Source organism: Lutjanus erythropterus, chromosome 20 (assembly GCF_056507025.1).
Source record: "Lutjanus erythropterus isolate fLutEry1 chromosome 20, fLutEry1.hap2, whole genome shotgun sequence".
In the NCBI taxonomy this organism is placed as follows: domain Eukaryota; kingdom Metazoa; phylum Chordata; class Actinopteri; order Lutjaniformes; family Lutjanidae; genus Lutjanus; species Lutjanus erythropterus.
The window spans coordinates 26,464,768-26,491,742 of record NC_139336.1 but is presented as its reverse complement, the minus strand read 5'-3'; the positions used below and the strand labels follow the sequence as shown (position 1 = coordinate 26,491,742).

Genomic DNA, 26,975 nt, shown 5'->3' with positions numbered 1-26,975 from the left:
CAATATATTCTGCCTCTCATATGTTGTATCACCTGGCATGAATAGGTTGTGTTCAGTGTTGCTGATGTGTTGTGTTGACTGGGGTGAATGTGCTCAATTTCAAATTGAGTTCAAATAAATAAACATCAATGGTGATTGACTGTGAAGTATGTTTACATAAATTGTCATGGCTGTTTTAATTTAAAAGCCAATTAATGCAGTGGGTCCACCAGACCCACAAATATTAGCAGAGTAACAAAAACATGACACCACACAAGGGTTGAAATTCATGGATATTTAATCAATAGTCTAAAAATGGGTGTGATGGCACCTAATTTCTTAATGTTTTGTCTGGTGGAGCCATTTGTTAAATAAAGAAATGCAAAAAAATGAGAAAACCAGAAGGGGTTTGGTAGTTTTTGAGACAAATACTTTGTACTTTTACTTGTAATTGTACCTTAGTGATGTTACAGTTCTAGTATGCATGTGATTTTCAGTAGTCTTTCCACCGTTGCTCAGTTCCAGTGTTGCAGCGTCAGTCAAGTCCAGCCAGGTCAGCGCCCTCACCTGTGTCTCCGTGTCTCAGACGTGCAGCGCCCCCTGCAGGTGAGCGGCGGCGCAGCAGCGGCGCTGACAGAAGATAACAGTCGTCCCCATAGAGACAGGCTCCGACAACAGGACTGACCGGACACCACCGTTAGACCCGCTGCTCCTCTCTGTGAGCCGATGACAGCCTCGGCATGAACCAGCGAGCTTTTCGACATTCATAATTTCCTCGAAAACACACTCCCGGATGGTTGCCAAACAGATTTTTTATTATTGGATTAACGACCGTCAGACGCCAGCAGCCGCAGCTTTATCCTGAGAGAGGCCGGAGATTTGTGTCGCCCGGGCTGGGAGGAGTCCTCTGTTATTTCACCGCTAGCTGAGGAAGACAGACCAGCATGTTTTAACCTCACATACATCCTTCTCTAACGTAAAGCCGAGGAGAGGACCAAATGCACTCTTAGAGGTGGGTATTTGTCGTGTTTGTCGGCTTAAATGTCTGGGTGTGTGTGCGCAGTTTAAGCTAGCTAACCGAGCTAACGGTTAATATATTGAACCTAGGTTAGTGGCAGGTCATTCATCGATCAGTCAGCCTGGGCAGCCTCGACTGGATCAAGCTAGAATATACCTGGCAAGAGCTGTCAACGATGCTAGTGTTTTATTTCTGTTTTTTTTTTTTTTTTGGTAGCAAATAATCCCAAAGCAGCTCTCATTCATGTCTAAAAGTGCATCTTTTCTGTTTCATTTCCCTTTCATCCCATCATCAGTTCAAACAGCATGCAAATAAATTATGTCTGGGTGACATTTAAAAGTGCGTACATCCATAATCATGGCTTATATCATGGTGACTGACAGCAGAGACACATGCAGGTTAAACAAGGTGAGTTTACTGTATGTGTGGTGTTTCAGATCATCTCCAGAGCAGGTGCTGCTGTCAGTGGTGAGCCAGGCCCTGCTTGTTGTTCCTCATGTGGATGATGTAATGCAGTAATCGTGTCTGTTCCTGTGCAGGATGGATGTGGAGGTGAGTGCTGGCAGGGACAGCACCTGGAGGAGAGCAGCAGCAGATGATGCAGGAGGAGGAGAAAGAGGTGGAGGTATGGAGGCTCAGATCGTACCGCTGGAGCTCTACGACTCTGCAAGAGCCAAAATAGACGCAAATCTCCGCTGGCTGTTTGCCAAAGCTTATGGTATAGGTAAGGCTGACTCTGTTGTCCTCTTGCTGTTGACACGTTGAGTCATGTTTCTTGTGGCAATCATATTATAGTGTATTTTGGATTTATTTATTTATTTGTGGGCGCAAACATCTAATGTGCATGAACAGAACTAAGTCAGTCGAACTATGTAGCCCAAGAGTGGTTCACTAATAGAAGGTAAATATATATTATATATCCTGATAAGATATTAGCAGCTGCATGTTATGGTCTATGGTATTTGTGCAATATAGACTCTATACTGTAGCTGCATCTGCTAGATGCAAATCCTGTTAATATAGCCTCAGTAATTGCACTGGTTCCGCTTCTGGCACGCTGTCTTGGAGAATAACAAAAACAACACACCTTTATAAGTTAAGCAAAGGACAAAATAACAACAGCGGGGACAGACACTGACATTTTTAAGAGTCAAACCTCTTTTGTTACAGTAATACACGGCAGGCAATCTCTTTATTTTTACTGGGGGGTGACCCAGTGGGAGCACCGTAGTGATGAGAAAATTGGTTCTTATATGCAGCCCGGTTCATTTCGTTCACTTGCCACTTACGACAAAACCACTAGCAAACACACACACTTCAGCACCATGGACAGCACCATGGTTTTATCAATACACAGCATAGTTAGACTACTGATATTTCAGAGCCATGGTTGGGGCCATAGAGTCAGTCAGGTAAACCTTAACCCTAACTCTAGACCGACATGTTTAACTGAAAAAATCTTCTGCCCCTGTACTCTCTCCACTCCTAGGGGATGGTGAGGGGTGATGGCAGTTTAACAAGCAGGATGCATTTATTAGCTAAAAAGATGGATGGCATCTCCCCTCATCCCCCCACAAATGGTTATACTGCAGTATATACTGCAATAGTCGATAAACAAAAGAACTGACAACTATTTTGCCACAGTTGGTCATTCAAATCTTTTTTCAACAAGCAAATCAGAGCTTCTTACATGTGAGGATTTGCTGCTTTTCTGTGTCTTATGTTATAGTACACTGAATATATTTGGGTGCCTGTTTTTAGACATTTTATAGTCCAAAATCAGCAAAGCAAACAGTAGATTGATTGATAGTGAAAATGATCATTATTGCACCATACTGGTATTACTAGCTGATGTACTAAACAACTATCCATGAGTAAGCCACCCGGATCTTTACGTATCTTTACAACTTAATGTTTTAGTTTTTAAAAGTGTGTGTAGTGGTGACCTCTGTTATAAAATACTACAGGAAAACCAGGCTATTAACATCAGTTTGGTGCTATTTCAAATCAGTTTTATTGAGCCAAGGAATATTATATATATGGTATATTGTCGTGGCAGTGCACATTTTCATTCATCTGAGACAACTGCAAAATGATATTCATGTACATCCATAAATATAAAACAGATAATGTAACAGTAGAAGGATTGTACCCTTATCAGTGTAAGCATCACAAAAAGGAAAGGATACTTTTTCAAAATAAAGGAAATAAATGATTAAATTAAATAACAAATGACAAGGATAATATAAGTGCATATAAACTAAATTATTTAAAAAAGCAAAATAAATCAGAATCTAAGAATGGGAACATAAACTCAGACAAAGTCATTTAGGTACACTAGTTTTTATCTTCAGCTAACCCCTTCATCTTCCTCACCATTTTAAACATCTTCTGTTTACTTGATCACAGTTTATAATGTAGTCAGATGCTTGAACTATGATTATGCATTAAGGGATTTAGAAATAGTATAGTCATAATGTGGTTTATATCAGTATTATGTTATATCTACAACCTCAGTTCCCAAATATGGATGTTTTGACAACCAGCCTGTTTACAGTGACGGATTTAGTCGTCACACTCATTGATTCAGCATCAGTCAGATTGTTGTTTGCTTTGTTGTGCAGTTCTTTCCACTGTCAATAATGTAAACAAAGTTTCTGCAAACAAGATTTTCATACCATCACAGCATAGCAGCAGTCCAGACCTTCATGCTTGTGAGTAAGGACTTCGGCTGACATCTCATGATCAGCCAAAGTCTTTTATACACAGGTCACTAGCCTCGGCAGCTCTGACGGGGTCTACTTAAACATTAAAAATGATTGCCCCACATCACCAGGCTGTAAGCAAATGACTGTAAATTACCCCTTGAATGTGGGTTTTTGTGTCACTCGCTGACTGCTCTCTGGAGAGTGTGAGCAGGAGGTCAGTGGTGCTGTTCATGCAAGCCTGCGAGTCTCTGTGATTTTATTATCAGTTTGACAATGAGGCATTGGAAGGAGACACAGAGGCAGAGAGTCACTGAGTGAAGGAAAAGTCTTTGTCATCATATCCATTTTAAGAGACAGATGCACTGTAGTTAAAGTGTTTCCTGCCCTGCACTGCTATCTCCTGTGTAGCAGTGGATGATGACTCAGGAAATTGACTCTGAATTGGGGAAAACGAAACCCTAGAATTCAAAATAATGTGCAGTGAGTTAAACAGCAACCGATCAGTAAGGATGGCATACAAATGAAAGTAAAGAATATTTATTTGATATCACATTTATCTCCTACCAGTTGGAGCAATTTTATGCTTCACCTTGATGTTGGAAATACCCTGAGCTCTGTCTTGGTGGTCAAAGCTTTACCTCTCTGTTACCCAACACCGTGCTGTTCCAGGGCAAAGATCAGATGCCCATAATAAACACCAAACCATCACCCTTTCCCCCGTCACGCTTCCTGCCTTTCTTAATCTGATTGGCTCTTCCTTACGTCACTGTGCCAGGGACACTTAGGAGCCCTGTACAACAAGAGAAAACAGAGAGTTCTTGTACTAACTACACTATCTTCACTATCTTAACTCTTTTTTTTTGCATAGAATGGACAGTACTACCACCTTTAACAAGTTGACATAGTAGGCATGGCACAGTACAGGTACCAGTGTAATATAATGAACAATTAACGCTATGAATTTCTATCTATCCCAGGAATATACACTAATGACACCAACCCCCTCAATTTGTTGGTCAAAGTACATTTTTGATGGCCCAAATGTAAACTTACATAAAAACAAGACAGAACAGGCAAGCTTTTCTTAACTGGGACATTTGTGTTGTCCATTTTTCCCATGAATTGTGATGCAGTGTTTCCTGAAGGCATTTTTTCCATTGAAGAAACGAGCTACACCTTTCAGCTAGTTGAGGAAAATGGCAGCACACACTGCAGTATGTTAGAAGTATCGTACTCTAGCCAGTTAAACTCCTGCTTCCATCCACCCCTAAACTTTCATTTTATTATTTCATAGTCCGCCTTTTGAGCCAGCAGGCCATGGCTAATGTCGAACCCAGTGATCTTACTAAGACTGTCATTTACCTTTCACAGCCCTCCTGTGTATTGAAGAAAACTATCAATTTAACAGTCCTTCTTGTTGAGTCACTTTGAGTGACTTTTTGCTTAGTCATCTTAATGCTGTGTAAGGCTGATTTGTATATAGTATTCTTATATGTACATAATCCTTGTTTTTAACTTTTTAACCTTTAAGTTAGTCCCTTTTTATCTTCTATCTTATCTGCCAATTAGTTTCTCACATTTTGTAGACCAGTTGAGAAAGTAATGAAAAATGTCCTTCACAGTTTCCTGAAGCCTACGGTAGCTTCTTCAGATTGCTTGTTGTGTACGACCAACAGTCCAAAACTCAAAGGTATTTAGTTTACAATTACACAGGACAATCAATTGAATCAATTTGGACATTCATTCGTGATGTTGACAGGTTAGCTGAACTTTTCACCTCATAGTCAAATGAGTTAACGAGTTCTCTTTCACAGATAAATGTATCCACGACAGTAAATGCACCAACGCACGTGTAATGTTGTCTGGTTCAAGCTCTGACTCTAACAATATTTTTATATCACAAATGTAATATTTCTTTTTTTTTTTTCGCTGTCCTTAATTTTTCTATGTTAAAAAGTTTTTGTCACTGATAGCAATTAAAGGCCAATTTCTTGCCAGTTTGTCAGTGTAGTCACTAGTGGCCATCTGGCAATCCTTACTGTTGAACCTTGCTTTAAGATTCTCCTCAACTTTTTGTTTTGTGGGTATCCTCTCTCATGCATTACAGATGAATGCTTGCGTATTCTGTGTTACCATCACAATGATGGATTGCCAAAGCAGATGTGGAGTTTAGGTTCAGAGAAGAACTAACTCGTTAACAGACTACAAAACTGTAAGGCAGCTAAATGATCACAGCTAATGAATATATTAAATATTTAGATAATATATCACACTTAAATTTATGATAATCCTGAGAATATAGTAGGCTTAAATCATGGTAGTAATGCAAATAACTGAGACTGTGCAGCATTTAGCCAAAATCCCCCTGATGTACCGAATCCAGAATTGCAATTATGACTACTTAAAAAGTTTTAATGCCATATGAGTCTTATAACATCTAAAATAAACAACCGAAAAAACTATCAGTGTGTGTCCTCCAATATCTCATGTTGAAATACAGTGTGTCTGTTTTACAGTGTGTTTGTTTTCTGTGATAAAATCCCTGTTCATTGATAGTCGGTGTGGAGGTCAGAAGAACCAAAACACTTATTAGATTAGAGTGCGAACCAACCCTCACAGCAGTACAGGGAGGAGTGTGTTTTGTGTTTGTGTGTGTGTGTGTGTGTGTGTGTGTGTGTGTGTGTGTGTGTGGTGTGAAAGTCAGCACAGCCAGTCACATGTTTAAGTGTTTAATGGGATTGGACCTGAAGGCTTGTGTCGTCTTCGTTCAACACAGCCTGTTTGTTTAGACTCATGGGAGTTTCATTGATGGCCTTCGGAGAAACCTCCAAAGCTTTTTGAAGTGTTATTACTACAAACCAGAGAAATTAGATTTATTTATTTAGCTTAGTTTATTGCTGAGAACTTCACCAGCCAAAGTCACCAAACTTTCCTCTTTACCAAATTATGCTTTAGAATTAATGTTTAATGCAACTCTGGAATCAGTAATAAATATAAAAATAATAATGTTATTTATGGAGCACTTTCCAAGCAATAACCACAAAGTGCTTTCCAGATATAGATCAGAAAATAAAAAAAACATAAGCCACCTTAGGGACAATTGCAAAATGGTAGCCTAAATTATGAAACGTGCATAAACATATAATCATGCATACACATTCATATACACATAATACGTACATATATGCATATATAAGCATAAAAACATAAAAACTCTTAATGAAAAAAAATAAATCCAATAGCTCCTGACCATTCAAGATATTCAGTTTACTGTCATAGAGGACTAATGAAACAAAAAATATTCACATTTAAGAAGCTGAAATCTGATTTTTTTTTTTTTCTTGAAAAATTACATAAACTAATTCTCAAAATAGTTCATGATTAATGGATAAACTTATTGGCTGATGTTCATTGTACACCAGTACCAATATATCTGCAAACACATAACGTTGGTTCAAATTATATGGATGTAAACACTCTTTGCAGAGCTGCAGATGTCCTCAACATACTATTGGCTGTGTATGTAAAGTAATTGTAGCACATCATGCAATGAAGCACCAGTGCAATTTAGGGATAAAATGACTATGTTTCATGATAAATTGTGATAAAATTCCCATCAAATAATATTACCATTTCAAATTTTAAGTACTGTTAAAACTGCGAGCTTACAGTGAATATTGTCCAGTATGAAACAAAGTTAGCAACAGTCACCCAGATGCATCACGCAATGTAGGTTTGTTTTGCGACATCACAAAAGACCTGATGCCATTTCAAATAATTGAGAGGTTTTCAAGATAAAACTGGTGAAATGATTTTACTGTATCAGTACTTTTTGACAATTTTAACAATATTATGATAGTACTGATAACAGTGATCATCTTGTTCATTATGTGATATGATATTTTCACGCTATTTCATCTCTAGTGCCATAAATCAAACATGAACACACACCATGATGTGAGTGAGAGCATAAAAAATGTATGAAAATATTTCTTTACATTGAGTGTCAGTGGATATGAGCCGTATGTGAATTAAGCTTGTTAAAGCACCACAGTCAGACATCCAAGTGTGCCTACAGGATGCATCAGCTTAAAGGCCATGTTTCCCCAACATACTGTGTTGTGGAGGATCCTCCAGTAAGCCTTCTTACTGGAGAGAATAGTGGTGTCTTTTCCCTGCAGAGGCTGCAGAGTCTGACAGCCCTGCACTGACTGTCAGCAAGATCTCTGCTGATCAATCTGACCTCTGAAAGAACAGAGACAAAGACTTTCCCTGCACCCCCTCCTCTCAATTTCACACACACACACACACACACACACACACACACATGCACACCAGTGTGGGCTTTAATGCATGGATCAGGTGGATAATAAATATCTAAGTAGTATTAGCAGCTAGGATTAGAGAGCAGCTCCCGCCTCCCCTCCAATTCTTCACGCCACTCACACACACTCACAGACAGACACACACACACACACGCATGCCTCCTGATGTCAGGGACCATAAAACGATCCAATGAGCAGGCCCTGGTGAGGAGGCGATGGGACAGCAACCCAGCCCCCACCTCCGGCCATGCTGGCACCCCCCACCACCACCGTCTCCACGGCAACCGGGGAGGATGAGGGGGCATTCTGGGACAGCTGAGGCTGAGGAAGTGTCAGGGTAAAAAGAGATGTGTTTGTAAATCTGCCGGAAGACGTGAAAGATTTGCTTTTGTTAACAGAAACACAAATGAGGCAGATGAACACGGAGCCTGAAAGAAACAATGAGCGATTTCTCACATGAGCTGAGACTCTCGGGTCCATATGGCAGCGCCACACAACAGCAGAGAGTGAGATGGATACTGTAGGTGCACTGTGCCAAGCAAGCAGTCTGTTGTGAAAGACACAGCTGAGGTTTTCACAGTGTGGTGTAGCTCTCATCTGAGCCTGCTATGTGTGTGTGTGTGTGTGTGTGTGTGTGTTTTTCCCACTAATGGATGTCTTGTTTTGCCAGTTCATCTCAGTCAGCTGTCTTCTAATGTGAAGCAAAATGACAGGAGATGGTATTGTTAAGTGGTTGAATATTGATGCAAGTGTCATCATTTATCTTCTTTTTAAATGTGGGCATTTTGAAGCTGGCTTTTCTCAGTGTTTGTGTTGATTTTGGAGTCCACTGTGGACAGATCATCTCAGCCAGATGAAATTGTAAAGATCTTGATCTGGCTTTCCTTTTTAAACACAGCTGTTTGCAGAAGTCATAGCAGTGAGGTAATGTATCTATTTGTGGCTGCATATGATTGATAACTATAATATGATGACGATGATGATGAAACAAAGTAAACTTTTTTAGCACTCACAGTCCTAGGTTACATATACGTCTACAACAGATTTGGTTGCTCTATAATAGTAATTTTGTTGAGAAAGCTAAAGTTATCACCATTCCCTAGTAATGTTATGTCTCCATAATAATAAGACAACAGCAAGATATAGCTCAGTAGCAAGGCCAACGTAAAATTTAATGTCATAATTCAGTTAACACCATGTCTCACAATGTATTATATAAATAAAATAGACATATTACAGGGCCAAGATGACCGACTGAGGTGTTTTCACCTGTGCTCTATTACCATCCCTTTTTCTTTTTGCTGATCCTGACCCAGTGTCAGCCATAACCACAAAATATACCATCAAAAATAAAATTCTCTAATGAAAAATCTAATATTTCCACAGTTAATCTACAGTTAGTTAAATTTAATGAAGCTACTACTACCAACTGATAGTGATGGACAAAACTACTAAGTGAAGCTTAAGTTTGGAAAACCAGCCCCATAATTTCAGTTTCAGCTGTTTTTCTGTCCCTGTATGCATAATCAAAGTTGCTAACTCTCTCAGAACACAACACTCACCCTGTTTATTCCTGCCCAAATCTGCCCAGAAAGTGCTGGATGCTAAATTTCGTGAGTGCTTCAGGCCTTAACTGTGGATTAACATGTCCAAGGCATATAAAAATAGCTGCCCCATGTCTGTGTCCACGAGCAGGAAAACACCAGGCTGGCTGGGACAACACCATCAGCTTAACTGTCACCACTAAGTCCTGTTAGCTCATTGGCTTAAAAAGCCTCTGGTCCACCTATAGGCCTTCAGCGCTGCTGCCTGGCACGCTGTTTAACCATTGACTTTGTCTCAGCGCTCTCCTCATACACTGGTGTCTTCTTAGACAGTCTAATACCTTGAAAGTCTGTGTCCTGGGAGCTTCTCTGTTACATAACATGGCGAGGAATTGGTGAACACGTGTCTGCGCAAAAATAGTTTGAATGTGGCTGCATGGTGTGATTTGTGACTTAATACAACTTTAATGAGTAAAACACCTCACTCATCAAGTAAAAATTAATAACCCATGTCTGCTTGTCATTCTTTACAGATCATATCCCTGCAGACCTGCGGGACCCCTTCTACACCGACCAGTATGAGCAGGAACACATCAAGCCCCCCATCATCCGCCTGCTGCTGTCTGGAGAGCTCTACTGCCGGGTGTGTGGGCTCATCCTCCACGCGGAGCAGGCTGCCTCGCTCCAGAGCCACCAGTCTGTCATCCAGGCCCTGTCCAGGAAAGGCATCTACGTCCTGCAGACAGACAACACGCCTGTCTCTGATCTGGACCTCAGCTCGGCTCCCATCAAGATGGTGGGTAGTTTAACTTTATGTCTAGTTACAGACCAACATTAAGTTTTGCTATAGCCCAGCCTGTAATCTGTGCATTAGCTATATTTGACATGTGTGCACATTAATTTATGATTCTTATAATAAAATAATAAGCGTCAAGTCAATTCAGTTTTATTTATTTAGCACCAGATGATAAAAGAAGTTATATTAGGGCACTTTTCATGTAGAGAAGGTCTAGACCGTACTCGTTATAATATTATTTACAGAGATCTAATATTTCTCACCACACCCAAGCACTGATTTGTTAACAGCTTATTAAGAGAGGAAAAAAGGCTTGTCTCAGATTGGTATTGGTATCGGCAGGTGCTCGAGGTTGCAGTATTTTAATCAGACATGGAAAAGTGGTATTGAACCATACCTAGGATAAATATAACCATGCTGTACAGATTCAAGGAACCTCAGTCATTGTTTCAGAAATTCAGCAGGGCTTTGGCTCCTCTGTAAAGTTTTGAGATGAATCTGTAACAGCTGTAAAACACTGGTCCTAATGCCAAAAGCAAATTTGATTGCTGCCTGTTTCTATACATAAAAACCTGATTAAACTACTACTCTCTCTTTACAGTCTCTCTAGGTCCAACTCATTGCAGTCATAGCTTTTTCTATGCTTTTTTAAAAGCCTTTGGCATTCTTTGCGTTAACATTAATAGATGTTTTTATTAATTGCATCTGAAAAGCCCAAACTCTTTTTTGCACAATGTCTAGTTGTAAAAGAGACATTCAAAGGTTAAATGTTCCTATCCTTCATTTCTAGGTTGTTATAATGCTCTTACAGTTGTTACATTGTAGACAAGCATTTTTTTCTGAATTTATTTTTTTTGTTGATACAGGGCAAACATTTATTATTGTTTCCAGGATACAGCTGTTTGTCTATTTTCTCTGCACCAAACGGTATATTGATAAAGTCTGAAACAGGCTGATGAAAAAAGTGACACATTTAGCAGCTGAAGAGCCCATTATTTCTCTCTTGAGTGAAAAGGAGAGAAGCTATTGGACTTACATTCATCAAGTGATTAGACACACAACTCCAAATAAATGTTAATGTTGCTCTGTCTCTGCTGGATGTATAATAGGCAGTGTTCGCTATAACATTTTTATAGGGTGATAATATGTTGGTATTTAGTTTACAGCTTGCTCCATTGCCCAGGTGGCAAAAAATCAATTACAATTGTTTTTTTCTGTAAGTTGGAGTACATTCTCTCTAGTAGTATAACCCACCAAACTGGCAACCCACACTTGCCATCTGGTAAAAAGCTGTCTTTACTTTCCACAGCCAAATATGAGCCAGTAGTATTTGAATAAATAATGCACCAGTGGAAGCGAGTGTTTTTCAGGTTTTAGAGAGTGTAACTAAATTATTCATGAGGCAAAATGAAACAAAGGTTCAGCATTTGTCATTTAATATATGAACCCCCTATTTGGAGGCATTAGTCATATCCCACAGGTGTGAAAACAAGCTTGTGGAGAAAAAGCAGTTTCAGCTGTGTTTAGGTGTCAATTTATGGATGTAACCTTGGTTCTGAGCTGCAAAGATTCATTTTAGGTTCACTGAAGACTCTCTCAGACCAACATTACGTGCAATAGATTCTTTGACAATCATTAATCAACTGTCTATTCTGTCTTCTTAACAAGTATTTGAGAATGAGTTGATTTGTTGACGTCTAACATTTCCTTTATATTTTATGTAAAAAGAAATTCATGTGCCAGACACACACTTTCGTTTCGTACAGCTTTAGCTTACCTCTGGCCTTCTTGTACCAATAAAACAGTGTGTGAGTCATACAGTACTGACATAGAGTCTCACGTGTTGGCTGAGAAGGATTTTGCTGTTAGAACTCTGCGTGTTTCTGGCAGGAAGTTCTGCCCTGTTTCCATGGCAACTCAGTGAAGGAGCATCTCTTAACTCTTTTGATTGTAAAATCAGCTTTGTCTCCACTTCCAGCAGAAAAGCACACATACTGTACGTACTGCTATCAACAATGCAGTAAAATAATTGTATGCAATATAAAGTTTTAATGGCTGAATCTGAGGATGACTTACAAAATATGTTAAAGATCAGGGGTCACAGATGGAATTTGTCAATAAATCAAAGTAAAACACATTCGTCTAAGGATAAATGGTACTCCGGCAGGAAAAATTGGACTTATATGTGTGATTTACTGTTAATGAATTTATGATTTAATAAGTCACAATTAATATATTGGCAAGTCTATTTGGAAGAGCTTTACAGTTGGTTGTCATCAAGGTTTAAAATATGTAAAGACTGTGGGTATTTTACTTACCTGTATTATTTCTGCGGTGATAAATAATCTAATCAATCAAATCATAAACAGACCATTGTCTTCTTAATGCAGAGATTGATAATCATGACATGGGGCAGGAAATGTCATTTTAATGCTTGCCAAATCCATGATTGTGTTTCTGAATGAACGTCCAAAGACAACTAAAAATCGTTGTTCTTCCAGAGCTCCCACATCCACCTCATCGATGCCCTGATGATGGCTTACATAGTGGAGATGATCAGCATAGAGAAGGTGGTGTCCAGTGTCAAGCGGTTTTCCAACTTCAGTGCCTCCAAGGAGCTGCCTTTTGACCTGGAAGACGCAATGATATTTTGGATCAACAAGGTAAGAACCAGACACATGTTTTAATGTTTGCATTTGTGAATTTGTCAGCCTGTCTTGAGCTACAGTCTCTTTGTCGCTGCAGGTGATGATAAAGATGAGGGAGATCATGGAAAAAGAGCTGAAAATGAAGCAGCATCTGCTGGAGTCACCGAGTCACCAGAAGGTAACACGCTGTGTGTCTCTTTGTTTTATTCCCTCATCTCACACCTTGTCTGTTTCTCTCACTACCTCAGAAAGAAACTTCCTCTCTGTTGAATAGCATCTTTTTTTAGTGATGTTGTTGCCTTTGTTTATTGTCCTTCTGGCCTCGATTTTACACACATGCATCATTTCTTCACTGGGTGCATTGACTGTCAGGTCTGTAGGTGCAGTCATCAGATCATGCATGCACAGTGATCTGATGAGCACCTAACATCACTCTCTGATCACAGGTTTTGGCTTTTAATGTCCACAGGGTTTTGACACAGAGCAAAAATAGATGAATGTCTGTGGTCCAGGAGTATAGGAACCATGTTGACGGGACATGTCATCCTGTCAAAGTACTGTCAAAAAGTAATGAGCGCAACAAAAGACATTAATATTAATGGAGTTTAACTGCACTGAACTTAAGTGCTCAGATCTCGTACTTAAGTAAAAGTGGCAGTACCACTGTGTGAAAATACTCTGTTACAAGTAAAAGTTCTGTATTCAAAAACATACTTATGTAGAAGTACGGCAAGTACATCTTTCAGCCCTATTCTGGAGTTTTAAAAAGAATAATTTTTCTAGGATTTGTGAGCATATTTATGGATGTTTATTTGTTTTGTAGATCAGAGATAATGATATCCTTAGGAAGTGTAAGTCACACCGAATCTAAAGATATTATTGTCATGTTGGTGCGTTTATATCTGACTGAGTTGTGACTCCGCACTCCCCACGCCTCCCAGAGGAGGCATGCCTCACAGTTTGAAAAACTTTGTATTGACTCGCTGTGTTTCCTATCAACCAGTCAGAAAAGATGCATTGTTGTTGCCTTAGTAATGTGTTTGTATTAGTCTGAAATAACGTGACAAAACAAAGAGAAATCAATGACCTTTTAATTACAATCTACACAAACGCCTCTCATCTCTTTCCTCCTTTGCCTCTTCTCTGTAAAACTAGACATTCTCGAATCTCTCTGCCTAACCCTTTCCAGTTGTCTTTAAAATCAGATCAGTCTCCATGGTAACAGGGGATCTGATTCCTTGTCAGTGTACATGACCCTTGACTTGTCTGCTGCTCTTCCTCTTTGTGTCTCCCCAACTGTCCTCCCCTCCCTGCCTCTTGGATACTAGTCTCCCTCCAAATGGTACTGGAAGCTTGTACCTGTAAGTGCAACCGCTAGCAATCTCCCGTCCTTTGTGAGTGTGTGTACAGTATGTCTGTCTGTTTGTTGTGTGTGTGTGTGTGTGTGTGTGTGTGTGTGTGTGTGTCAGCTCAAAAAGGAGCCAAATCAAAAATAAGAGCAAAAGAGCCTGATATGAATTAAATCCAATCTTACAGTGAATATAGTGATGTATAAATACAGTGAAGATGACACAGTGCCCCTCAGTGGCAAAGGATGAAACAGCAACCTCCTCAGACTTTTCTTTTATCATTTGCTTTTGCTTTGCATGAAACCCTTCAGCAATTCCTTCACTTTTCTGCAGAACTTTCACATTCATCGCCTTCCCTCCCCCTAAAACATCAACACACCACTGCTGCGCTTTCTCGTTTCTTTTCATCCAGCAATAAGGCAGATCTAACACACTGTTGCCATAAAGCAACCCGTCTGGAGTCCAGTGTTTAACGTCCACTCGTCCAGTCACGGTTTGCCTCATATCATTACCAATCATTTCTTTCTTCCCTCACCAGCCTGATATAATGCATGCTCTGGTCCACTGCTTATTGGAGCCTGTGGAGTTCTCTCGCGTGGTAATGACTTTTTCTTAATTTCATCCTGAACTTTTTTCCACCTTTTTATCATTTCTGACATGCACCAACTACATACCTCACCTTAGTCTTATTTAAAAGGACAGTTTGGGCGATTTAATTTGGGGTTGTATGACATTCTTATCAATAGACAGTGTATAGTGTACCTTCAGTAGATGGTGGTCTACACACCCCTAGTTTATATAAGCAGAGGGACACCAGCACAGAAGCTATTTACTGCTTTGGACAGGGTCACCAGGAAGGGGCATTTTAGCCACCTAAACCAAGGTCCATACAAAAAAATCAAAGCCTCTCTCTGTGTATGCTATATTTAGAAAATTTTCACAGATTTACTTTACCATCAGACAGACTTTCCCAATGTACATATATATAAACATCACTCTCTACAAACCAACCAAACTCCATTAGTAAAATCAGTCATTTTACCTTGCAGAACACAGGAGTTGCTAGTCTACTGCTGCTTTTTCAATTAGTTTGTTCTGACTCTGGTGTTTGAAAAGGTTAGTTTGGATTCATCAAAGTCACACAATATCACAAACTAACAGACAACCATGTTCTGTGAGGTGAAATTAATGGGTTTGGTTGGTTTGGAGAGAGCGATATTTGATTTTTTTGTAAGTGGCTAAAATACATTTTGTTGCTGGCCCAGTCCACAGCAAACTTTGCTTATCCTCTGTGCTGGTGACCCTCTCTGCTTCTCCAAGCTGCCACCACTGACTATGGATAAGTGCCTCAAACAACCCCACATTAAATAATCCGAACTATCCCTTTAAATGATCATACCTGAACATGATTAATCCTTGCCAGTCCTGACGAGTGAAGGCACACATTGCACCACCTGTCAGGTCAGATGCACAAAGTGCTACTCTGAAAGACTTTCACGAAGCTCCAGCTTAATTTTAAATAAAGACCAGCAAGCACTGGAGGCCAGTTACAGATACCTACTGTACAGTATATGAGTTAAAGAGAGCCAGAGAACAATTTACAAATTGAGAATTGTTCTGTCTGTGTGTGACGTGTGCATGTGAGTCAATGTCCAGATTAGATACATTTGTGTGCTGTTTAAAGCTGTGCCCTCTCTTGTTGTGTAGGTGCGTTACCGCAGAGATCACCTGTCAGGTCGGACACTGCAGCACTTCCCTCTGTTGGATGACCTGTTGAAGGACGTGTGTGACGGCACAGCTCTGCTGGCTGTGGTCCACTTCTACTGCCCAGAACTCATTAGATTGGAAGGTATGATAACACTGGACTGCTGAAGAAAGCTACAAGAGACTAAAGTTTCTCACAATCTACTACACTGTTGCCCGAGGTTATATGATCCTTTAACCTCTTCAAATCCACAGAGGGATCTTTGATCAGCCACTTCATTGCAGTGAGACCATTTTTTTTAAACTTGACCTCACTGTATAAAATGACCTATTGTGCCTTCTAGGATAATCAGAGCTTCATGACATGTTACAACAACAAACTAGAGACCTGGTGCATTTAGAGGATGGATGGCTGTCCCAATTGTATTGACAGTAAGGGGGTTCCTGAGCAATCCCCAGAGTAGAAATGCTTGCCATCCAATCACTGAAAAATGCAACTGTTGCTTCAAAACATCAAAGGTTTTCAATGTCAAATCACAGAATGGATCTTCTATGCTGTTCCTCGAGGTTTTGGTGTCTTAAGGTGGTGTTTTGGATGACCATAAAAAGTTGATACGGAGCTGATCTTCAAATTAATTTTCAGGTCCCCAGTTTTCAGATGATGTACACCACTTCTATGTTGCACATACTGTTGATGATATTTCCTGCTCCCCCCTAAAAATTACACGAATGGTGGGAAGTAAGGTATGGTAAGGAGGGAAGAAGTGGAAGAGGTTCTAAAAGAATAGTTTGACATTTTGGGAAGTATGCTTATTCTCTTTCTTAACAAAAGTTTGATTAGAAGAGTGATACCATCCCCATATCTGGATACTAAATATGAAGCTAGAACCGGGAGAGTGTTAGCTTAGCTTAGCTTTAAGACTGGAAGGTGGAGGAAACAGCTAGCCTGTGTAACTGTAAAAATAAGGTAAACAAACAAGCCTAGTAGCACCTCTAAAGTTCACTTACTAATACAAATCTAAACAGACTTGCTGTTAACTTGAAGTTTTGCTGCTGGCTGTCGCCTCATACTTAACATGCAGAAAGTGGTTTCGATCTTCTCATCAAATTTCTGACAAGAGAGCAAAAGCAAAGCAGATTTCCCAAAATGCCAAACATTCCTTTAAGGTCTCCTATAAGAAATATGTCTTCATCTAGCATTTAACTGTTACAGTTTACAGTATTAGAGTAATCATACTGACCACTGTTGTCCTGTTGTGTGCAGATATCTGTCTGAAGGAGGTTCCCTCCATAGCAGACAGTGTGTACAACATCCAGCTACTGAAGGAATTTTCTAATGAGTACCTGAACAAATGCTTTTATCTGAAGCCTGAGGACGTGTTGTATTCTCCACCGGTACTAAAGGTGAGACGGAAAACACTTAACAATCAGAGAATACTTTAAAAACACACTCCAACGACATTGTGATTGCTTTCTTTTGACCCTCAACTTAATCATTGTGTCTTGCAGAATAATGTGATGGTCTTCATTGCTGAGCTCTTCTGGTGGTTTGAGACTGTGAAGCCGGAGTTCGTGCAGCCCAGGGACCTCCAGGAAATCAGAGACGGTAAAAGACAGCCTTTACTTTGATATTTACACTTATTGAACTGTTAATGGCTCTTTTAAACAATGGTGTAATATGTTTTAGGATCCCTTCTAATGGTTAATATCTCCCTCTATCATGTTTGTAGTGAGATTGCTGCTGCAGCCCAAGAGTTCACGACCCCATGTTCCCATCTCCAGCGTCACCAAACGTAGTTTCATGACATCATCAAACTCTGCTGACACCTTGAGCACGCCACCAAGCCCTGATCTCAGGTATTTTTTACTGACAACCACGTCTGAAGTGCATTTAAATCTGAAGAAGTACATAATTAACATTCTGACTTGAATGTATTTCTTTGACTATCCTCACAGCACTCATACTGTAATTCCTGTGTGCTTAACAATAACACAATACGTTAGTGTTATGTTGTATGGAAGCCCTTTTCTGCCAATGTGATGACCTAAAAAAGAACTTGTAAGTCTTTATAAATTATAATACAAAATGAGAAACTTATGTAATATGTTAGCATGTTAAAATAACAACTAAAGTATCTCAAAATATTGACTTAGTTTCCCAAAGTAGTGAGAAAGTTTCTCAGTTTGAGATAGTAAGTCATTATTTTGCAATACTAACTCAATGCTTTGAGAAACACAGTCATTATTTTGAAAAGGTTTTTCAATATGATGACTTAGAGGGTATTATTTTTCATTACACTGGCAGGACAGACGTCCATAAATCAGAATTTTATGAGAAAATGTTTCATTTCATTAACTAAAATCAAACCAGATTTACCTTTAAAACTAAAACATCTCTGTCTTTCCCTTGCAACAGTAAAGCGAGCTCAATAAGCCCATCTCACTCTTTACTGCCCCTGAGACAGAGACAACAGAAAGTGGCTGAGGAGAGCACTTCAGGTAATACAAAAAACATTAGTCATCCTCCTTTAGTCACAAAGTTCTTGAAACACCGAAAGGGAGTGGGATGTTAGAGAGCAGGAAGAGCTTTCTGATTGTTCTTTGAAGGTGAAATGTACCTAAGTTGTGTTTGCTTATTTGAATCACCAATTGTGTGAAAAAAGAAGTTGCTTGATAAGTTGTTCAACAAAATATTTCACTTTTTATATACTTTTTTTTTTTTCTAACATTTCAAGGTAGTACACTTCTTTTATATCAGATTTTATGGGGTTTATATTCTATGTTTGTTGAAGTCATTCATTAAAGTTGCATGTTTGAGAAGAACTTTTTCTAATACAGATCATTTTTTTTGCTTTGTCCAGAGCTGAGAAACAGATCCAGCTCAGTGACACATACAGACGGACAGCATCAGGGCTCAATACTGGCCTGGCCAGAGAGGAGACCGAGGTGAGCAGTGTGATTACAACCTTAAAGAGAAAATCTGACACTTCCCATGTGGATGTACAGTCAGTGTTGTTCTCCCTGCATCCAGTGATGTCACGGTGATGTCACTGGTGTTAGTGTTATGGAGGAACTCTGGGCTTTCAGCTCGGATTTCTAGTGTCTATAAATGTAGAAATTAATAATTAAAAGCATAAATAAATAAAAAATTGAATTGATTTTTGGTAATTAAAATGTTAATTAGGTAGGCGGGCCTACCTCAGCTCAGTCTAAAGCCAGATCCATTATATCAGTGTGATGGGATCTAATTTTTCATGCATTTCATTATTTATTTCTGCTTTTATTTATTTATGCTTATACAATTTTTTTGTCCTTCATACCTAACACTATGTTCTGGCAATTGTTCCATGTTTCTCTATCCTTAGCTCATATTAATCATACTCCTTTTTCTTTTCCTGTTCAGGCCTTTATCCCAGCCGGTGCCATACGCCCTGCATTGTCCCCTGGAGGAAGACGCAGACAGTATCAGCCTCGCTCGCTCCATCAGCAAAGACAGTTTGGCGTCCAACATAATGAGCATTACCCCCAAACACATGCTGGGATCAGGTCCTCAACTGTCTAAACACAGACTCAGCGGCCAGAGCCTCCTCAGTCACATGCGCATAGAGGACGAAGAGGAGGAAATAGAAGAGGAGGAGCTGGTCGCTGTGATCCACCCTTCTGCATTTTCTCGACGTCGTCTCGGGAGTGACATGGAGCAGGATGAGCTGGAAGTCCAGAGTGTGATCTCCACCTCAAAGGTGTCTAATAGTCGTTGCTCTCCCCGCCTTGACGTGACTCCCTTTACTCCCGACCACCAGGCGGACAGCTACTATCTGGAGCCTCTGATGCCCGCCATCCCTAAGCCAGCCAAAGAGAAGAGCATCAGCCTGAACAAGGAGGAGGAGAGCGGTGAGAATCACTATAGAGGTAGGAAAGTAGCCACCAGCATCCCAAGCACACAGAGGAAAGTTTCTGCAGCTGAGTCAAACAGAAGCACATTTATGCCCATACCTGTGGTAGAAACAGCCCCTAGCTCTGTCAGGCCGCCCACAGAGGTGTCAACAGGCATCGCTCAGTCCGGAAATAAACAACCTCAAGGCTTTTTCCTCCATTTGTCAGGAGAGCCAGAGCACCACAGCCCTTACTCCACTTCACTGGACGTAGGACATGACTCTGACTCTGATATCGCAGACCTTGAGGAAGATGAGGAGGAGGACGATCAGATGGATGTGGTAAAAAGAGGAAGGGGAAAATACTTTGAGGAGGGAGAGCTGTGTGAATTCATAGAGGGTGAGTCAGCCAAACTGAGAGAAGACTTGAAAGTTACTGAGCGGGACGATAAGGAAGACTTCAGCGGACGCTCGAGCCCCTGCCTCAGCACCATCTCCTGGGCGAGCAGCTGCAGCGCGTCAGGCAGTGCCAGCGTCAAGATGACCAGCTTTGCAGAGAGGAAGCTGCTTAAACTCGGCCTCCGGGATGGATTCTCGAGCACCAGCAGCTCTCAGAAGACCACGCCGGACGGCTCTGAGGTCACACCCTGCCCTCCGTGGCAACTGAGGAGTGATCCCACCTGTGGCTGGATTGGGAAAGAGCCTATTTCTGTGTTGGCGAAGAGTATGTCGGTGAGTCCCTCGGTTGTGCCTTCAGAGCTGCTGCATCTTCACATGCAGCTGGAGGAGCAAAGACGTGCTATTGAGTATCAGAAGAAGAAGATGGAGACCCTGTCAGCGCGGCAGAGACTAAAGCTCGGGAAAGCTGCATTCTTGAACATCGTGAAGAAGGGTGGAGGGAAGAGCGACACACTTCCCCTGCCTATGAAACACTCAGAATCTGCAGAACTAGCTGACCGGAGTAGAGTGAAGACCCAGTCTTGCAGGGACGACTCCTGTCTCGATGCTCTGAAGACAAAGGCAGGTCAAACAGAGGGAGGACAGGTGAAAAGAGACAACAGGTCTCAGGATAGCGGGGCTGAACCTGACTTGAACGAGTGTTCCCACTCCATAGATCTGCTCAATGAAGCTATTAGTTCCATCCAGCAACAGATGATGCAGCTCTCTTTACAGCAAGACCTGCTGATGAAGCGCGTGGTATCACCAGAATCAGGCCCGAGCACAACCCCCGCCGAGACGACGCAGTCCGCACCCGCTACCTCAGACTCCAGATCCTTCGCAGTTCACTTCGTAGACATCAGCGGCAGCAACTCTGCCCCAGCTCGCCGTCCTCCCAAGCTCAGCTCCAGCCAACGCAGCAAACAGAGTAAAGACAACAGCAAGAACAAGTCTAACACTCATTCTGACGGAGACCACAAGACAGAGCGAAGCCTTCAGAGAAACACCACCTTCCGGGTCCAGGATGACCTCAACCAGCGCAGCAGCAAAGAGGACAAAACGCCATCACAAGACCCACAAGTCATCTCCAGTACATCGATGTCTCTGTCACAGGCCGCAGAGCAAGAGGAGAAAAATGTTGCCAACTCAGGGAAAGAGACCGTGGGCGGAGATGAGAACACCAGAGTCAAGGGTCAGCTGATTGAGGTCGACCTATCAGAGCTTAAGGATCCACCAGAGGATGGAAGTGCAGATGTTACAGACTTCACAGCAGAAAGCGAGCAGAAAAATGTGCTAGGCTTCTTCTTTAAGGTAAAATTCAGGATTTCTGCTTTTGCATATTTGCTTGTTTGTGTGTAAATTTAGATTTTGAATACAGCTTAACAGAGACTGAAAAACTGAACACAACATTCATACTGTCGTAAACATCCAAGATAGACTTCCCAAGAGTGATGAAACTGTGAAACGATGGCTTATGCTCCTGTAGAAACCAAAGACGGTATAATATCAACCTTGTTTTAAGAAAAATGTGTTTTATTCACGATGTCATGGAGAAGTAGGACAGTGTAACAGCAATGTCTCAGATTGGTGGAACTCACTGTTACCATAAAACAAATACATTTTCTTATGATTATGATTCACCTTGCCATTAGTTGTAGGGCTGCAACTAATGATTCTTTTCATAATCAGTTAATCTGTTGATTATCTTCTCGATTGATGAATTAGTTGTTCGGTCTATAAAGTGTGAGGAAAAAGGTGAAAAAAGACTCAAGCCCAAGACGATGCCCTCAAATGTCTTTTTTTTTGTCCACAACCTAAAGATATTCAGTTTACTGTCTCAGAGGAGTAAAGGAACCAGAAGATATTTACATTTAATAGGCTGAAATCAGAGAATTTTGACTCAAAAATTACTGAAACTGATTATTCAATTGTCAAAATAATTGCCAATTAATTTAATAGTTGACAGCTAATCGCATCAACTCCATAGCTGAAAACCGATCCCTCAAAACTCTTTATATAAGGATTTTCTGACAAGAAAATGGAGTGAATTATGATCACCTGTTTTGCTGTTGTTGTTGTCTTCCAGGATGATGAAAAAGCAGAGGATGAAATGGCAAAGCGTCGTGCTGCCTTCCTCCTCAAACAGCAACGCAAAGCTGAAGAGATAAGACTCCGCAAACAACAGCAAGAAGCTGAGAGTGAGGCCAAACGTGATGAGGCCAGGTGGGTTTTCATTTCACACACTCACAAATTGATTATAAGGACAAGGTGTTGTCCAAGGCCCCGTTCACACCTGACATTGACATCGAGAACCATTTGTGATCAGATCTCGCTTCCCTCCTCTGCATGCAAATAAACTTGTTCGTTATTTCCATTGGCAAAGACCATGTGAATTGTTGTAGCCATTAACATGCTGGGGAAAATGGACACAATGTTTTTTGCACAAAGAAAGAAAGGACTTTATTACTGTATAACATTTGCTGAATTCATGAATTTGCTGAAGTTTCTCCTTAGTCAAGAGCTCACAAAATTATGCAGTTTTGTCTGGGAGAGTAGCCTATAATTAGTTACTGTTTACACTTGAAACTGTGTTCAAACAGCTGTTTAATGTTGACAAGTGAGATGCACATCAGACATGGAGGAACCACTGTTGCTGCAATAAACCGACTGTCTTTTACAAGGAAAGAAATTATTTAATATAATAGTTCTCCTCACTCAACAACTCTGCGCAACTGTCCAATTTTTTAAAGGGAGTTTGGGGATATTTCAGTTACTGGTTCAGTGGTGAAATCAGCTGAAACACACAGTGTGTTCACAGACATCTGCTGTTTATGTTGGCCGTTAAGAGAGCCAAAACATGTAATTAGCGTTACAGTGAAACAAATGATATAATTACAGGATGTTAGTTGAGTATGTGACCCAGGACACATACACTGCAAAAAGAATATCTCTTTATATGTGGCCCAGACTACCTCCGAATGTGGTCTGAGTGATTGGATGTCATGGGTGTGTTTATACTTGTACTTAGAGCTGTCCACTTTTGATTGGATTGCACCAGCTGCATGTTAATATCAGGCGTAAACAGCGCCAAAGTCTGCAGGTATGTAAGCAGGGGTGTATCTTTGTCATGCACATGAATAAAACTCCCTGTCTTCTTTACTCTCCTTTCCTCTCTTCAAGGCGCAAGGCAGAAGAGGAGCGTATTCGTAAGGAGGAGGAGAAGGCGCGACGAGAGCTTATTAAGCAGGAATACCTGCGGAGGAAGCAGCAAGCATTGATGGAAGAGCAGGGTCTGGTCAAGCCTCGCCCACGGACTAAATCCCGCAGGAGCAGGCCTAAATCACTGCACCGTGAAGAGTCCAACAGCCTCTCAAAAGGATACACCACACGTACGAACACCTTTATGACTTAAACAGCCTACATTTATGTCTGGTGTTCCACGTCTTGTCAGCTTAGTGTTTATCTACATGTCTACATCAGGCTGTCTGTGTGTATTTTCAGTTTAGTTTACTTGTGTACGTTCATCATCATCCTGAGTGTGTACATGTGTTTAATGCAGGTAATTCTCTGAAGGTGTCCATGTTCAAAGCGAAGGGCTCAGCAGCAGCCTGCAGGGGAGGTGAACCTTCTAACCTGCTCTGCATGATGTGATATTAACCACACAGAGCCCCTTAAAATAGGTTCAGTGAGCGTGAATTACATACAAGGAGAATAAATTTTCTTTAAATGGTTGATTCTTACTTATTTATGATCCTTTTGTCATTTTGTCTGTTGTGTAGCTTCTGTCCCTTGATTGTAAACTCTTCATATTTACATTACATGATCAGTTTGGACATTTTGGACAGTTCGTTGCGTGTCATGTGAAAATACAGTAAATCCCTTGTGGCATGAGTGTGGGGCAGTATTTTGTTTAGCACAGTTATTAAATCTTTCTGTCTCATTTTCAGCTGATCTGGGCTGCAGTCATCAAGGATCGACACTCTCTTTGGCGACAGAGGCAGACAGTGTCATCTCTGGAGGAGCAGAGTCGCAGAGGTGAGACTTTTTTGCGTCGTGTGTTAAGTGGGAAGGAGATCGTCCTTTGGCATTTTGATTGACATGTATATGTGTCCGCCAGGGCCGGATCTGTGTGCTCGATGGAGTTGTTCCCTGCGCTGAGCAGGGCGTCGAGCAGGAACATGGACAGAGACTGGGAGAACGGCTCTATAGCCTCTTCTATCACTTCAACAGAGTACAATGGTGAGCAGAAATCATGGATGTATTGTAAGAGCTAGATACTGGAGCCAAAGGTAGGGTTGCATACAGCAAAAAAAATTCCTAGCGTCTGTTTTTACTTACCGACCCACTGAAGATGCGCAGTGGTGTTTCTCTCGCTGGCCCTGCCCATAGACTTAACATTGTGATGACAAAAATAGCTTTTTTCAGGTCAGGGGAAGGTTTTACAGAAAAATGTCAAACGTGAAATCAAAAATTCTTAATAGAAAGAGACATGATTAGCCTTGTTTGTGGCTAAGATGACAAAAGAGTTTCTTAAATTACAGACAGAGGCAACAAGGTTTCATAGCATCAAGCAGAAAAAGTGAAAAATTAGCATGTCATGTTTCTGTCACTTCCGATGCTAAGTGTTTTTGTTATGTTTTGTTTGCTAAAGGTCCAAAACTCTTCAAGGAGCCGAGCTCCAAGTCCAACAAGCCAATCATCGTCAATGCCATCGCTCACTGCTGTCTGGCTGGAAGGGTTAATGAGACCCAGAAGAATGCTGTTCTAGAGGTCAGTGTGATCGCTTGCCATTAATTTATTGATGGTGATTATTTATTCTGAATATATAGAAGCCATGTCTGTATAGCTATCAGTGAAATTACATTTTGTATCCATGTCATTGATCACAGGAGTTGGAAAAGTGTGAGTCCAATCACCTGATCATCCTCTTCCGTGACGGTGGGTGCCAGTTCCGCGCCATTTACTCTTACTCGCCGGACACAGAGGAGATCGTGAAGTTCACAGGCACAGGACCGCGCACCATCAGCCGGAAGATGATCGACAAGCTCTACAAATACAGCTCGGACCGCAAGCAGTTCACCGTCATCCCCGCCAAGTCTGTGTCGGTCAGTGTGGACGCCCTGACCATCCACAATCACCTGTGGCAGGTCAAGAGACCAGGGAGCGCACGGAGGAAGTGAGAGAGATGAAAAGATGAAGACGGATAAAGAAAACACTCGTTTTAGTTTCTCTTCTATCACTACTGTTGGGCAGGACCCAATAATCGCTGAGATGACTGACATGTGATCATGTGACTGACATGATTAGACAGGAGGGTTAGATGTTCTTATTAATGGAGATGTCGTTCTGTGCGAGAATATGAAACACCTGCCAGCTGAATGCTCTAAAGCTTTTTTGTTTGTTTTCTTTTTGTCTTATTAGCTTTTTACTCTGCATGTCACACTTTCGGTTTGTGGGTACATCCTACATTTGTTGACCCCTCCTTAGCCCTGTCCCATTTCGCTCTGTGCTCCAATAATAGTTGATTAAGATTGGTACCCGTGGAGCAGCGATAAACAAGTGTTGCTGGGAGGACCTGTAAAAGCAACATACAGTCACATCTTAAATGGCGTGTAGCACTGAATTGTGGAGTTAGACCAATAAACCTGTCCATGTTAAACCTGCTCATGATGCACTGAAGCCCCAACATTTTATAAACTCGGGCGCATTAGCGTTTAGCGTTAGCAGTGCAAGGGATGAGAGGAGCGGTTCTTTTAAGTAACCGGGTTAATTACTATCTCAAGAACGTCTTTTTTCCTCAATTTTGAAAGCTAATTTTATATACTTGCCAATTTTTTAATCATTCAAATCTGGCATTTGGCAAATCTGGCAAAACGCTAGCCAACTGCATGACTAATGATTTTTGTAGATTAGCTAGCTAGTTAGCTAGCGTTTTGCAAACATTGCCTATAGATTTGCTAGCTTTATAGCTAGCTTTTTGCTAAGATTAGCTATCAGATGTAACTGGCTAGCTAATGGTTGATGTGGATTATCTAGCTAGGTATCAAGTATTTTGCTGACATTAACTATCACATGTAACCAGTCAGCATATGATTGATGTGGATTTGTGAACTAGTTAGCAAGCATTTTAGTAACATTATCTATCCAATATAACTATAGATAATGGTTGATGCAGATTACCTAGCTAGTTAGCTAGCATTTGCTATCAGATGTAACTAGCTAGCTTAAAATGTGGCGCTATATATATATATGTATATATGTCACTTTTATGGGTCCCCCAGCAACGTCTTTAACCATCTTCATAATTTGTTTTTCTTTTCAACACAGACAAGCCTAGCACATAGCATATGTGAGTACAGGAAAGGAGAGAGGTGAGCTGTTGCAAAAAGTTAGCCTTCAAAGCTTTCTGCCAGGGAGGAAAATAGCAAAATTTCTGCCAGACAGGCTGAAGACTAACTTCTCCTATGTGTGAAAGTTGACTGAAGTTCTGCTGGGTACCAGGCTTACTCCACTGTTACTGGAGCAGAGACCAAAAAGGGGCGGGACTTAGGAAGCATCAATTAGGCACTACTGATGATGGACTGATTATTATGT

General features: G+C 40.9%; 1 protein-coding gene across 4 annotated transcripts; it reads left to right on the top strand.

Moving 5' to 3' along the window:
• The first annotated feature begins 454 nt into the window (after positions 1–454).
• Positions 455–26,147, top strand: camsap1a (calmodulin regulated spectrin-associated protein 1a). Of its 4 annotated transcripts, XM_084745663.1 has the most exons (20): positions 455–991; positions 1,537–1,721; positions 10,108–10,370; positions 12,872–13,033; positions 13,116–13,196; positions 14,906–14,965; positions 16,075–16,216; positions 17,336–17,475; positions 17,581–17,677; positions 17,802–17,928; positions 18,488–18,570; positions 18,933–19,017; positions 19,475–21,692; positions 22,468–22,604; positions 23,562–23,770; positions 23,941–24,000; positions 24,329–24,416; positions 24,499–24,620; positions 25,033–25,151; positions 25,271–26,147. In XM_084745663.1, the coding sequence occupies exons 2-20, from the start codon at positions 1,538–1,540 to the stop codon at positions 25,559–25,561; spliced, it is 4,668 nt and encodes a 1,555-aa protein (XP_084601789.1). In that variant the 5' UTR covers positions 455–991; position 1,537; the 3' UTR covers positions 25,562–26,147. The 4 variants fall into 4 exon arrangements, with proteins under 4 accessions (XP_084601789.1, XP_084601791.1, XP_084601790.1 ...); XM_084745665.1 differs by lacking the exon at positions 14,906–14,965 and having other exon boundaries at positions 456–991; XM_084745664.1 differs by lacking the exon at positions 23,941–24,000 and having other exon boundaries at positions 456–991.
• Positions 26,148–26,975: the final 828 nt, after the last annotated feature.